Raw genomic sequence first — 14,414 nt, 5'->3', positions numbered from 1 at the left:
TAACAATCTTGGGAAAAAAATATTCTTTGTTAATATCCCACCTCATGGCCTGTCACTAAGAATGCAAACCTAAGAAACTTCAGTTTTACGAGATCGTTCGACTCCACTCTTTTAAGAGAGGTGAGAGGAGGAAGAGAAGCTCTTTGGCTGAGGTTATCACGTGTATCACATGTGCGGGATAAACAAGTAGTAGTTGAATTAGATCACCGTATCGGTGTCCCCGTACAGCCTCGGTGATCCACTCACTGCTGTAATCTCCAAAACAGCAAATCATAAAACAACATATAGTGACCGTTCGATATTATCACCTGATAAAATGAACGGTAAGGATAATGTAGTTATAAACTTTACGTTATGGTCTGACAGCTAATCAACCCACAGATCTACTGTAGCGGCGACTCGGTCCCCGGAAGAGTGTCATCCATCAGACCGTGAATGCTCCGCGGAAATCTTTTAACTATCCAGATCCATTGCATCATCGAAACATGGACGGCCAGACGCGACGCAAATGATCATGGAGCAACTTAGTTGAATCAGTCCGGACGATCATTGGAAGCGCTGTCGCTTTTTAACGAGAGAACCAAAAAAATAAAGAGAAGCAGCTTCTTCTCTTTTTCCTGCCTTTGGTAAGCACTCGAAGATTAGGGTTTTGTTGCTGCATTCGGGTTGGAAAACCTAGCCGGAGATATTCTTTCCACCGATGGAGCACGGTGGCGATGGCCACGGCGGAGGCGCCGGAGGTGGAGGGTTCCACCGCAACGAGGCGATATCGGCCGTCCAGGACGAGGAGCAGTTCTACGGGGAGGACGACGACTACGACGACCTCTACAGCGACGTCAACGTTGGCGACGGGTTCCACCAGAACTTCCAGGGTGGCGATGACGCGGAGGGTTTTCAGGCCGGGGACGAGCGGCGGAGCGAACCCCAACCGCCGCCGCCCCCACCGTTGCCTATACCGGCACCGCAGCAGCCGGTGGCAGAGACGTCCGAGAGGGTCCAGATCCCGGGCATCGCCGGGGAGCCGAAGATCGAGCGGGTTGCTGATAGATCCGCCGGTTTCCAGGACCCGGGGTTCAGGGGAGGCGCCGAGCCGACGGTTGGGGTCAGACAGGCGGCACCGCTACCTCCACCGCCGATGCCGGTGGTGACGAGTGCAGGTAGGACTGACCTAGGCCAGGCTTCCGGTAGTTTTAGCCAGATCCAGAGCAATAATCGGAACAATAGCTTCCCAAATGAGGGCTTTCAGAGACAAGGAGGTGGCTTTGGGAACGAGGGTTTCCAGAGGCAAGGAGGTGGTGGAAGCGTAGTTGTACCTGCAGGTAACGCGAATGGTGGAGGGGACGCAGGTGGCGGAGCTGGAGCAGGGGTTGGTGGGACTACACTTTTCGTTGGTGAACTCCATTGGTGGACGACTGATGCAGATCTTGAAGAAGAACTCTGCAAATATGGGCAGGTAAAAGAAGTGAAATTTTTTGATGAGAGGGCGAGCGGAAAATCAAAAGGATACTGTCAGGTTGACTTCTATGATTCAATGGCTGCATCTGCCTGCATGGACGGTATGAATGGGCATATTTTCAATGGAAGACCTTGCGTTGTTGCTTTGGCTTCACCGTACACTGTTCGGCGAATGGGTGAGAACCAAGTGAACAAGAACCAGCAGGCAATGGGCCAGTCCCAGCCGCCAGCACCTGCACAGAAGGGTAGGGGAGGTAGCGGGTCTTCAGCTGGTGGCAATTTTGGACGTGGAGGAGGTGTCGGCGGTGGCAGTGGTGGAAATTGGGGAAAAGGTGGTGGAATGGGGAACCGAGGGCAAATGGGTAATATGAGGAACAGAATGGGTCCCCTCGGTGGAAGGGGTATCATGGGTAATGGTGGGATGGTTGCCCCACCACCGCCTGTGTTGCATCCTGGAGCTATGCTCGGTCAAGGGTTTGATCCCATGGGCTATGGAGCAGCAATGGGTAGAATGGGTGCTGGCTTTGGAGGCTTCCCTGCAGGTGCTGCTGGTGCTCCTTTTCCTGGAATGATGCCTTCGTTCCCACCTGTTGTGGCTCCACATGTCAATCCAGCTTTTTTTGGGAGGGGACTGGCACCTGGTGGCGTTGGTATGTGGTCTGATCCGAACATGGGTGGATGGGGAGGTGAAGATCAGTCAAGCTATGGGGAGGATGCTACCTCAGATCAGCAGTATGGAGAAGGGAGCCATGGGAAGGATAGGATGGCTGAGAGGGATCGTTATGGTGCTCCAGAGAGAAGACATGAAAAGGAGAAAGATATGGGTTCTGGACAGGAGTGGCCAGAGAGAAGACACCGTGATGAGAAGGAGAGAGAGACAGGGAGAGATAAGGAACCGGGCCGGGAGAGGGACAGAGAGCGTGAAAGGGAGAGGGACAGGGAAAGAGACAGGGAAAGGGAGCGGGAACTTGATTGTGAACGTGACAGGTATCGAGATGACAGAGACAGACATGGTGATCACTATAGACACAGGGATCGTGAGCCAGAGCGTGATGATGACTGGGCTAGAGGAAGATCATCTAGGCCTCGCAGCAAGTCACACGAGGTTGAACATTCAAAGAGGCGTCGGCCATCACATGAATGATTTAGGTCCTTTGCAGCTTTCTCAAAACAGGAAGATGTTATCCAGATGAATCATATGTTTCAGTAGCTGCTTTTACTTCAAGTTCAAGATACTTCTGGTTGAGAATTCCTGCAAGGGCCCTGCTTAGTCATCTGACTGAAGAAGTAAGCTAGCTTTCTTTTTGTTTCTATTTCTCAATGTTTATGGTATCCATGCAATACTTTGATAGGTGATACACTTCAGCAACACATAACTTTCAGGTAATGTTTTTTTTTTATCATATCCTGATTGTGTAATGGAACTATTAGTTCGAGTTGCTTGACTATTAGTGTTTTTTGTTATTAAAGCAATTGAGGCATGATATGCTGAAAGTCTTGGTGCCTGAGTTTCACTAGAACAATAAGAACAAAAATATTGTTCTAGTTTATTTCTTGTAAAAGCATATATCGCTGGCTAACGTATTTCATACATTACATTTCCTGCTGCCTTTGTGTTCTTTCTTCGACCGCGAAAGAGTTTGGGTTCCTGGTGCCATCTAGAATGGAAGTCCTGTTTCACTCTTTTTCAGCCTTGGGTTCGAGCAAATAGGTTAGTTTTCAAGCCATTTGCTCTCTGATCAAGCCTTCAGTTGTACCTTTCCCAGTTGGAGTTACAGTTGCTGCAGTCCTTAGGGAAAGTAGTTTTCAAGCTTTGTTAGTATGACTACAAATTCTTTTCATATCTTCTTTATAAATATAGTCAATTTCTCCATTTAATGGAACCTCTTTGTCAACTTATTAATAGCATTATTGTCAAATACCCTACATGACCACCCTGAACGCATCAAGAATCCTGATATTTCCATCAAATATTTCTCAAGATGTGACAATGTTAACAGACAAGTACTGTAACTCATGGTGGTGTTCACTATGCTCTCAAACTTTATACATGTGCTAGGTATATGGGTGACCAACTTGGACTTGTATACTTAGGACTGCAGGCACAACATATATGAAAATGCACTAAAGTACTACCATGCATGGCTGAAGTGTGCACCTAGCTTTGCAAGACTGATTAGTCCCTATCTGTTCCAGCCAATCCAAATTCTCATTTGTTGTCTCTGGCCCTAACACATTTATAGAGAATCAGGGGGAGAAGTATTGACCAAATTCCAAGGAATCCTGACTGATACCGGCCAACAGTTGATCTTTTCAGTCCCAATGGTCCCATCAGTTGCTTCCAATCAGTAATTTTACTTGTTTCCAGTTGGTCCCAATGATCTTGATAAACCCAACTGACACCTGAATGATCCCAACCTATGAGTATGTTACACACAACAATAACATCCTATCTTACATATGCTCTTTAGGCTATTACTGGTTTTTTGAAGTGCTATTGGGAATGATTCAAGATGTTCCTTATGTTTTTTTGGTTAGTTTGGATTGTGGGGAGTCATTTTTTTTCAGTTGATTAATTGTTAGATACTTGTATATTAGTTATTAGTTATTATTTTTAAGTTGTCCAAAATCTGGATTGATTAGTTTCAAGTGTATTCTATTTCATTATAACTGTAGTGCTAGGCCACTCAAAACCCCATAGAAACATTGTAAAGGCTTAGGGGAACCCAATTGTGTTATCGTGAACTAATGTGACCAGCCCCTTCATTGTGCTGGTTGAACAAATATAATCATCTTATTTTCTTTATTACTTTTCTCTTTCTTCACAGCTAGCAGTCACCTGTAACTCACTCATGCAACCCACATATCTTGTCTATGGCTCGCTATAACCACCGCATATCTGATTTGCAAGTTTTTCTCATCTATTTGTATCTTCTGCAACCAATGAAAATTATCTAAATTCTTTTGATTTCTTCAAGTTATCTTTGATGTCGACTATTTGTTCTTTAAAAAGAACAAGGATCTTGGTATTAGAATCATTGTGTGTCCTTGGGTCTATTGGATGTTTCTCCAAGTTTGTTTGGTTTTTTCTGTTGTCGCCTTGTTATGAAGCATTAATGGTTATGTAGCTAGTTCACCGAAATAGAACAAAAGGGTCTTTCTTAGAGATGTCGTGTGTACTGGGTCTGCCTGGCCTGGTACGGTTTGGGGTAGGCATGACAGTATGACACTGTTGCTGCCATGCTGCCTTCAGCCCAAATTTTATTTGGGCCGAGTCACACCGGACTAGAAATTCAGATCCTTGGCCTATCATGGCTTGTGGCCTGTAGCCTATCCAAAAAATGAAAACAATATAAACAAATTGGTATTTATTTGAAGTTGAGAACTCACTATACATTCTGGCTTCTAGGTTCACTAACCTGCTAACTGTATTTATAAAAATCAGAAAGCCATCGGGGCATTTCTCCTGGCAAAATGTCTCCAATGCGTAAGTCATAATTGATCAAAAATTAAAAATACATGTAGATTAGAGTTAAAATCCATACCTACAGAATGTCTAGTTGTTGCCCATGGATTTGTTCCGGTCCCTGACGCTCACCCTGATTGATTCTGTATCTCATCCTTGAATCATGCAAATGGCATTATTATAATTTTGTTCCGGTAAACAAAATTGCATTCCTGATTTTCTCTGTAGACATAATGATTCATAATCCATCTTGTTCACATCATGCACATTTAATATTAAAAAACCTAATTAATGATTTTGATTGTTGAATGAGAATGTTTACAGTACCATTATTACTAAATACATTTTTTAATATAAAAGATAGCCATATAGCCTGCATCAGGTCTGCAGCCTGCTAGTCCCACTACAGTAGCAAGATTGTCATGCCAAACCTGCCCTAAATCATGATGAACTTAGGCCGTTTATAGATTGGATCGAGCATATTATACTTGTAATCATTTCATGTAACTACACAAGGTACATAGAGCAAGCTATATGTATAACCATACAGGGTCATCCTCGTACACCTGTTCCCATCATCAAATACATACACAGACATTTATATATGTTGATCCCAAGTTATTCTTAGTTGCTTACTCATAGGAATAAAAAGAAAAAGGATGGCACGATACATGAATCCCCTGCCATTCTGGGTTCTAATTACGGAGCTACAAATGAGTGGCAAAAAAATTCCTTAGGTTGCTGAAATGGGGAGAGTTAACTTAGAAAGCAATTCTAAGATTTGAGTTGGTTGCACAGTAATGTTATCTATGATACTGGTTAATTCCTTGAACCATCAGTCTTATCTTTAACATGAAACTCTGGTTTGATCCTGTACTTGGTAGCTTGATCTGGATGCAACTTCTAACTTTCTCACTCGTTTGTGCATGTAAACTTATTCCATCAACTTGGTTCTTTGAAATCCTTGATGAATCCTAGGATAGAATTTCATGCAATATCCTTGCCTTTTTAGTTTTCTGATAGAATTTTATGTTCAAATACATGTTGACTCTATGTAGTTCTATGTCTGCAGCTAGAAGATGCTCGTATCATTTAAGGTACAGTTTTGGCGACTCTTCCTCCTGGTACCGCTGATCCTCCAAGCATCAATCTAGACTCACATCCTTGGTGCATTATGTTAAAATTAAAAATGAACTTCTTGATGAGCAGCTTTGAAATGATGTTTGGGACTTTAGTAGTGTGATTATTCTCCTGAGAAAACTTTTAGCTAAGTTACTCATCAATTATGCTCTACAATCAGTCATGGAAATGTTGTCATGTTTTTTATCATGGTGTCAAAGCTGCATACGGACGGTAATGCAGGTTTACTGAAAACTGATAAATGGGCCACAGCCTGTTGGCTCGTAGCGCTGGTCAAGGCACACGACCCACGGGAATGAAATGTTTGATTTGATTGTTATTAATCACTGTTTTGTTGTCTTTTTCCTGTTGTAGGGTGATTCCCAAGTCATTGCATATATATGTGTCCGCTATATTTTTTGTTCTTGTTGTAACTGCTTGGTAGGTTAGGCCATACCCGAGTCAATTTCTTAGACTTGGCACTGATTGGAGGATTTTGAAACAATTTCCTCCATTGTACATTTGTTCTCATGCCATAATGAAATGCTGATTCCTCTTTTCCAAAATCTCTCTTGATGTTTTCTGGTTGAGTCTCGAAAGGATAGATTGTGTTAGATGATGCTGATCTTTCATGCACCGGTTACAATATGTTTTCTGGAGAAGAGTATATACCTAAGCTTTTTTTCTTTCAATGCAAAATTGTATCAGGTTGGATGAATGAGTTGTATCATGCAATAGTATATATAAGCTGTATCATGCAAAAATATTAAAGGATCTACTAGATTGAGGGATGTGTTGAATTAGTTTTTGGTTTCTTGTGGGATTATTGTGGAGTTTCTATTAAGAAATTGTATCAGGCTGGATGAATGAGTTGTATCCTGCAAGAGTCTGTATAAGCTGTATCATGTAAAAATATTAAAGGATCTACTAGATTGGGGGATGAGTTGAATTAGTTTTTGGTTTCTTGTGGGATTATTATGGAGTTTCTATTAAGATGTTTGCTGTGATGATTGATAAGATGCATGATAGCTATTGTACAATCTGTAATGTTAAGCCTCAAATTCTCATCTGATATGATTCTGAATTAGATGTGATGGTTTGGTGCGTGATACCAATGTATGCTTTCTGACTGTTTCTTGGATTAGTATGTGGCAGAGTCGTACTCGATTAGCCAACTTCGATGGCTCGATTACTATGGGCTCTTACGCCCATGACATCACAGACACAACCCAGCGGCGCCAACGTGCGTGCTCGTGTTGGCCGTCACCGACTTGCACCGTACGTCCACAATTGCGGCCGGTGGCTTGCTCTTCTCGTAACATCGAACCTCTCTGGGGCCTACCACGCCGAGCTGGTGACGCTGCTGCGTAGACAGATGGGGAACTCGTGAAGCAGCGAGCTCTTACCCGTCACTTATGCTTCGGCCAACCCACGGGCACACCGGGTCCATTTCCTTATAAAGGCATCGCTTCCGCCGGCGAACGCTAGAGCGGTCTCCACTTCCACTCGTCCTCTGGTTGATCCCCTCCTTCCTCGACGTCCACATCGAGGGAGCCGCACTGCCATGGTGACGCTAGTAGTGGCGACTGCCGCCGACCCGGCCTCCGTCGGCCCCGCCTCCTCCTTCCTTGCGATGCCCGGGTGGAACCCTGGCCCTTCCATCGCCGTCCGTTTCGTTCCCTTGCCATGATTGGGAACTTCTCTTTTCGTTCCGTTTCGATCGTTAAATGTACGTGTTGATTCTTGATCTGGGATCTCTGGCGTGATTTTAGATCGGGATGGAGAGCTTCGCGAACGGGTCGGTGCGCCTGCTGAAGCACGAGAGGAGCATCGTGGCCGAGGACGACCTGGACCGCAGGTGGGAGGCGGCCACGGGAGAGCCCGTCGATGAGGTCATCTTCCTCAGCCGCCACACTGCCGTCTCCAACCGCCCCGCGCTTACTGTCCACCCCATCGGTAGTACTACAATCTTTCCTCCCCCAATTTGATACGATCGGTGACCCCGACCGATCCCCCGTTCGCCAGTTCGAGTACTAATGGCTTTCTTTCTTGATTTATTCTCTTTCTCTCTTTGAAGGCGTGCCGCATATACGGGAAGGCGAGCCACTCCCGCAGGGAGGGCGGCCCTGCTGGGCGGGGCCGCCAAACCCCAGGGTCGGCCCGTGGTTACGTCTCATGAAGAAGATTGCCGAAGCCAACGGTCTCATCCCGGAGTTTGAGGTAACTTTCCTTTTTCTTTCTGTTCTACTGTTCTAGGTAGCTATCTCACATTTTATCATCTCGATCGGCCATATTTTGGAATAATCTAATCCATCTATGTCTAATTTTCGTTCACTTGCTTTTGTTCATGTCCTATATTTCTTTTCTTTAGGGCGAAGTTGTTCTCCTGCAATAAGAACGTGAAAATTAAGTCGTTGTACTGAATAAGATTGAGCGATTTTTTTAGAATGTTTATTTCATTTAGTGCAGCTACCAATTTTATACTGCATGTATACTTTCGATGGAAGTATATGTTCCATCCGTAAGTACCATATTAGAAATATTCTTTAAAGAACACTTATGAACCTTAGAGTTGTCGAAAAATATTTCTAAAAGATAAGACAAAACATAATTGGATTATGTTGAATTTGGATCTATGCATTCTTAATTCCTTGGTGTATCCTGCTTTATTTCCTGGGCAACTCAAACACAAGAACAACCTACCTCAAATAATATTCACAAGGATATTCTGTTATTTTGGGAGATAAAAATATCCTTCTCATTTTTGTCTTATATACTTCCTGATTACAAATATAAAATAGATGAGGGGATCATTGGATTAACATCAACAAATCATGATTTCTGTACAAAAATACTTTTGCTAGGAGAGCAAGGAACAGAAAGAGATTGTTTTTCTTGTTTTTGGTGCTTGAACTCCATGTTGCCATCCTGTTTGCTACATTTATTCGAGTAGTGTTACGCTACTAGTGCTTCCTACACACCTAGACATTTTAAAAAAAAATTACAGGATAATGTATCATATACTTTATGAGTAATAATTTATGGGATGATGTTGAAAAGGTTATTTGGTTGAATAGAAGGGATGGGATGGTGTTGTAAAATGTAAAGGAGTATGTTCATATCATGGGGTGGATGTTGGATAGGGTATCGGACTATCTGTGCATACAAGTCATTTCTCGGGTTATGATTTAAGTTCTTGATGTTTTCTTTCTTTTTGCAGATTACTTTGGAAGCAACTCATCATGGACCAGTGGTTAATACACCCACCATGTTCCTGGAGATTGGTATTGTAATTTCTTCATGATTTTGGATGGATGTAGTAGATGATTGGTTTGGTCAGTCACTTAGCAGGTCTTTTTATTAAACAATTACCCTGATGCCAATTACATTAAAGGAATTGAGTTATTAATAATTAAACATTTAAAACCTATAAGTTTTTCACATTAGTATTGATTGCCTATGTGGCAAAGAACATAGTCGCTTTATTATAAAAAATGCCCAAGGTTTATCCTAGGTGTTGGGATCAAATCAAAGCTGTGAAATATGAAGGTGTAACTTTTGTTACACGGTTTTGAGCTTGAAATTCAACGATGTTCTGCTGTATTGACTGAGATGTGCCAATGTAGCTGTTGGCTTGTGGCAGTCAGAATAATCCCAGCATCACTTTTTTTTTTAGCACACGGCATGATGGGTAAAATTAAAATATATGGTTATGACAAGTGCAAATGTATGCCGAACGGTCACAAAAAATGAAAATCGAAAATTACCAAGATATTGATGAAAGTAGGATTGTGGATATTAAAAGCTTTTTATTGATAGTACAAGAGCCCATCTTTTTTATGCACTCCTGTAATTCTTGTAGGGAGCACAGAGGAATACTGGGGGAGGCAAGATGCTGCTCAAGCTATTGCTTTAGTTAAGTGAGCTTTTATTACCTTAACTATTTCCAAGAAGATTCTCCACATGTAAAAAATTGATTTTAATATTTTGCATAAAAGTTTTCTATGACCATTTCTCGCTACATGATTTTTTTTTTTTGAGTAAAATTGACCATTGCAGTGATTACTCATTGTACTTTTTGTATACCATTTTAATTAAAGTTCTGATTGATTCCATCCAAATTTCTAATAGTTCCAAAATCATTTTATCCTGATATTTTGCAGCTTCTCTGGGAAGGACTTGGTCTTGGAGGAGGTTCTGGTGTCGGAAACTGGAGCAGGTACCATATGGTGGTAGTGTACGTTATACAAGTAAAAACTATGTATACGACAATATTGATTACAATCTTTGGGGCCAGAATATTGAAAAGGGCCTTGCTAGGACCAAAATATCTCATATGTTTGCTAGAGACAGGACTTGAGTTTGTATGTCTTGACTCTTGAGGTATATGCATGTAACTTAGGTTTCTTGTGTAACAGATGATAACGCACAAAAAGTTGCTCATCTTTATCCACTATTTAGATACATGTTAATATGTTATATGCATTAAGTTGAATCTTGAATGTCCTTTGATGCAGAGAAAATAATGGTGACAACGTTCTCTTGGGGATAGGAGGTGGTCATTATGTGCCTCGTCATATGGATATCGTTTGGTAAGCAACAAGACTCTATAATCTTACCATAACATGGTGTTGGAATTTTACAGTGTCTGATCGCATAGAGTTTCTAAAGTTAACCATAATTTCATTTGAATGAGTACCCTTCTGTTATTTCTGTTTGGTTGTGAAGACTGTCATGGCAGAAATCTACAAAGAAGCCTGCTTGCTTTGTTGATATCTGTTCCATCAGACTATATCTAGAGACCTTTAAATTAGTCATACTGCCTTTGACAATTAATGAATTGGTTAGGAAGTATCCTGAAATTAGTTTGATTGGTTAATCTTCAATATGTTCTCTATCATAAATGTAGTTGTCAGTTAATAATGGATTCACAGATCTATTATTTTGTTCAATTTTTTTTGTCAAAATTTTTAACTCATTTAAGTATGCATCTTTCTGATGATAATTTTGCTTGTCTGAATTTCGTCAAAACTATCTTGCAAGAACACAGGATCACATGAAAGTGGTAGGCAATTGTTTCTTCTGAAGTACCAGAAGACTCACAATTTCTATTCTTTCTTTTGACATATACGTATTAATAGCACTTACTTCCGAGAATATCAATTTTGTGTTTTTGCATATATGATTCAGTATTATTTTGTTCAAGTTTCTTATTGCAGCTTTTTTCACTGGTGACATGTAATTTAACTAAAATTTCAAAATAAATCAGGATAGTTGATTTCTACCTTCATGCAAATGTAAAATTCAACCATCAACTTTTGATTCCAAAGCTCAATTAGGAAAGGATGTATGTCAGTGGTATTAATTATTATTTTGGTTACTTACTGCTTGAGTCCCGGTGGTGCTAACTTTCCGCCGGTGTTGGTTTGGTATTGCATTCTTTTTTTCAGAAAACTTTGATGCAGGGAATATATAATTGCCACATTTTACTGATTTATGAATTATAATATAAGTTCAGGAAAGATGGTGTCTGGGTAGGTCACCTGCTATCCGGATATTCTCTACCAATGGAAGATCCTAATCGGCAAAAAGGAGAAAATGGTGAGAAATGTATTGGAGGTGCATGGAAGCAAGCTATCAAAGTTTCATATGAGGCTACTAAGTTGGCATTTCCAGGAGGAGAAGTCATAGCACATCTTGATCATAAGTATGTATGAGTGATATGAATTATCGAAAATCAATATTCTCTTTCATTTTTTATTTATTAATTTCTTATTGGGCTTGTATTTCATCTCTGCTTGGTCTTTTATGCATTTCAATACTTGATGCACCCAGGTTTTGTTTAGTTAATATTAAGTTTAGTTTGTATAATAACTTAAAATGAAAATTTCCAAGTATTTTACCTTTTTTACCAGAGTCCGTTGATGTACCCATCTATGTTTCCTTCGTTTCAGAAAGGTCTTTTGTGCAAGTGATAAGAACTCAATGTGGTAAATAGAATACAAGCTATAAAGGCTCGTCGAGGACAATTATAGATTTAGTAAGAACAGCTCATGAACAAGGGATGAGTTGAATGGGTTATCTTGATGAAGCTCAGAAGGACATAAGAGCCTATATTGTGGACCTATTGCCTGTTACCAGACTGACAAGCCTTGAAATCTATCTGAGCATGAAGGAGATGAAGATGGTTGTGAAGATCACACCAAGCAACCTAGCAACGGATTAAAAAAAGCAATGTAGGCTTTATGATCCAATATTTGCAAGAACTAAAAATCTAAGGACACCAATCTCTTCCAGCACCCACCATGATCAAGATCTCAAAGGATGTTCAGACTTAAGCAACGATGGTTAGCTTGCTGGTTCCCATCATGATGAAGAGCAACATGCAATCTGCAATCCTAAACAAAGGATGAGTTGAAAGGGTTATCTTGATGAAGCTCTCAGAAGATGGTTAAAGCCTATTTAGTGGACTTTTTTCCTTACCTGACAAACAAGTCTTAGAAATCTGTCTGAACATGAAGGAAATAGAGATGAAGATGGTTCTGAAGATTACACCGAGGAACCTAGTGTGTGAAAAAAAAAGAAATAATGTGATTTAGGTTTAATCCAATATGTGTGAGGATTGAAAATGGATTGGGAACAATGTTCAGACTTTAACCAATTAGTAAATTTGATTTAGATTGAGCAATCATGGGAATCCAGTCATTATATGAAAGAGTAAGATATTCTTGAGATATAGAAGACCAAATACATTTTTTTTTGTTTTCATCATCTTAGCATAATTCATCTGAAAATGCATCATGCTTGGATTTCGTTAGCATTGTGAATGATATGATAGTTCATCAAATCCTTATGTTAACCAGGCACCTCTAATGAATTAATTAAGCAGTAAAGCATTTCCTGAAATTTTTTCAGTTTTTCTTATATACCCATCTATCTTCTGTTATTATGGTGTGCATCTTTTGGTTGTCAGTTCAGTTTTTTATGGCAATCATGGATGTTAAAGCAGCTTTAGGAAATTATTAATTAAGCTACTTTGGTTTTTTTGCTAATGTTGTCTGCTTTTAATCTTCGTTTTGTTGGATTCAATATCTGAGAATAGTTTGGTTAACATAATGATTGTTTGAGAGTGCAGGAGCTTTAAAGGCTGGCAGAAGAATGCAATCACAAGCTTTTTGACAGAGGAGAACATAAAGATTGGAAAACCGCAGGACTTCTATTAATTCCTTTCATTCGAGGAAGCAAAATAGTTGGTTTTTCTTGTCAGTTGTATACCTCATTTCACCAAGATCTATAGTTTTCATTGTCCCACATTACGATGTTGTTTCTTAAGTAACTTGTAATTCATGAACCAGAAGCAGCGACTCGTAAAGGGGAACCTTGACATTCTTCTGAGAAATCTAATGTACACCATATGAAGGTCAGCTTTACCTTTTGCATCACTGGCCTTGGTTTCTTTGGTTCATTTCCTGCTGTTTTGCTGGTTTATGGTGCATGGTTCATAGATCAAGATATGTCAAATAAAGCTTTAGGTTAGAAGCATAAGTCCTCTTTGCTAGGGGAATTATGTCAAAAAGTTGCGTATATTCAACTTTTTGTGTGTTTGGTGATGTGCAAAGATAATGGTCTGATCCAGAAGATAAGCTTGGGGGTGGAGCCCAGCCTCAGCTACAGGATGTTATCTTCTGCAGCAGCAGGTGACTCTCGTCCCTTCCATCTTCCACAATTCATTGTCCGTAATGTCATCTTGCTTAGGTTTAAACATCAGAGGACACAAGTGGTCGGTCCTACTGCTTGAAGATGGCTAGTGATGTCCTCTGCAGTTCCTTGATGTGTCTGTGTGCATGTGAACTTTACATGTCAGTCTGTGGGTCAGTGATGTTGCACCGTGTTTGCAAGTGCTCAAGTTTGAGTCTGCAAGACAAACTGATGGAGTCGTGTCTTTTAGGTGCAAAACCTCAAACTTCTTATACCTCATCATCCGATATAAAAATATCATATAAAATTATTATGAAAAAAAATTAGATCATCCTTCATCCGTCTATCCACGTAGATAAAATTTCAAGACAGGCCATTTGAAGTTATTTTTCTTCTATCACCCAGGTATACAAAATATCAAGAGGGGAACGTTGGAATGGTTATAGGTTATCATCTTCAAGGCCAGGTATAAAGGTTAATTTCCAACGCTATGTTAAGGGGGCTCTCTTCCTAAGAAAACCCCACACCCACTTAAATACCTCATTGATTAACTTGAGGTCGAAGAGACTAGGTCAAGAAACTTTTTTCGACCCTAGTTTTAGTGTAGGTGATGCCTTCGAAGCTCGGAGCTTCCACCTTGGATACTCCTGTGCCCTCGAGTTTGGACTATGTCGAG

At 40.7% G+C, this 14,414-nt stretch overlaps 2 protein-coding genes across 2 annotated transcripts; both read left to right on the top strand.

Moving 5' to 3' along the window:
- The first annotated feature begins 597 nt into the window (after positions 1-597).
- On the top strand, positions 598-6,247 carry LOC135598670 (uncharacterized). Its single transcript, XM_065092834.1, has 2 exons — positions 598-2,742; positions 5,994-6,247. The coding sequence occupies exon 1, from the start codon at positions 701-703 to the stop codon at positions 2,597-2,599; it is 1,899 nt and encodes a 632-aa protein (XP_064948906.1). The 5' UTR covers positions 598-700; the 3' UTR covers positions 2,600-2,742; positions 5,994-6,247.
- Positions 6,248-7,388: 1,141 nt separating this feature from the next.
- LOC103993711 (D-aminoacyl-tRNA deacylase) lies at positions 7,389-13,482 on the top strand. Its single transcript, XM_009413883.3, has 9 exons — positions 7,389-7,706; positions 7,813-7,996; positions 8,118-8,260; positions 9,261-9,324; positions 9,903-9,955; positions 10,204-10,259; positions 10,558-10,632; positions 11,559-11,747; positions 13,176-13,482. The coding sequence occupies exons 1-9, from the start codon at positions 7,605-7,607 to the stop codon at positions 13,261-13,263; spliced, it is 954 nt and encodes a 317-aa protein (XP_009412158.2). The 5' UTR covers positions 7,389-7,604; the 3' UTR covers positions 13,264-13,482.
- The last annotated feature ends 932 nt before the right edge of the window (positions 13,483-14,414 follow it).

This window comes from Musa acuminata, chromosome BXJ2-1 (assembly GCF_036884655.1).
Source record: "Musa acuminata AAA Group cultivar baxijiao chromosome BXJ2-1, Cavendish_Baxijiao_AAA, whole genome shotgun sequence".
Lineage (NCBI taxonomy): Eukaryota > Viridiplantae > Streptophyta > Magnoliopsida > Zingiberales > Musaceae > Musa > Musa acuminata.
This window is presented reverse-complemented; position numbering and strand designations above follow the sequence as displayed.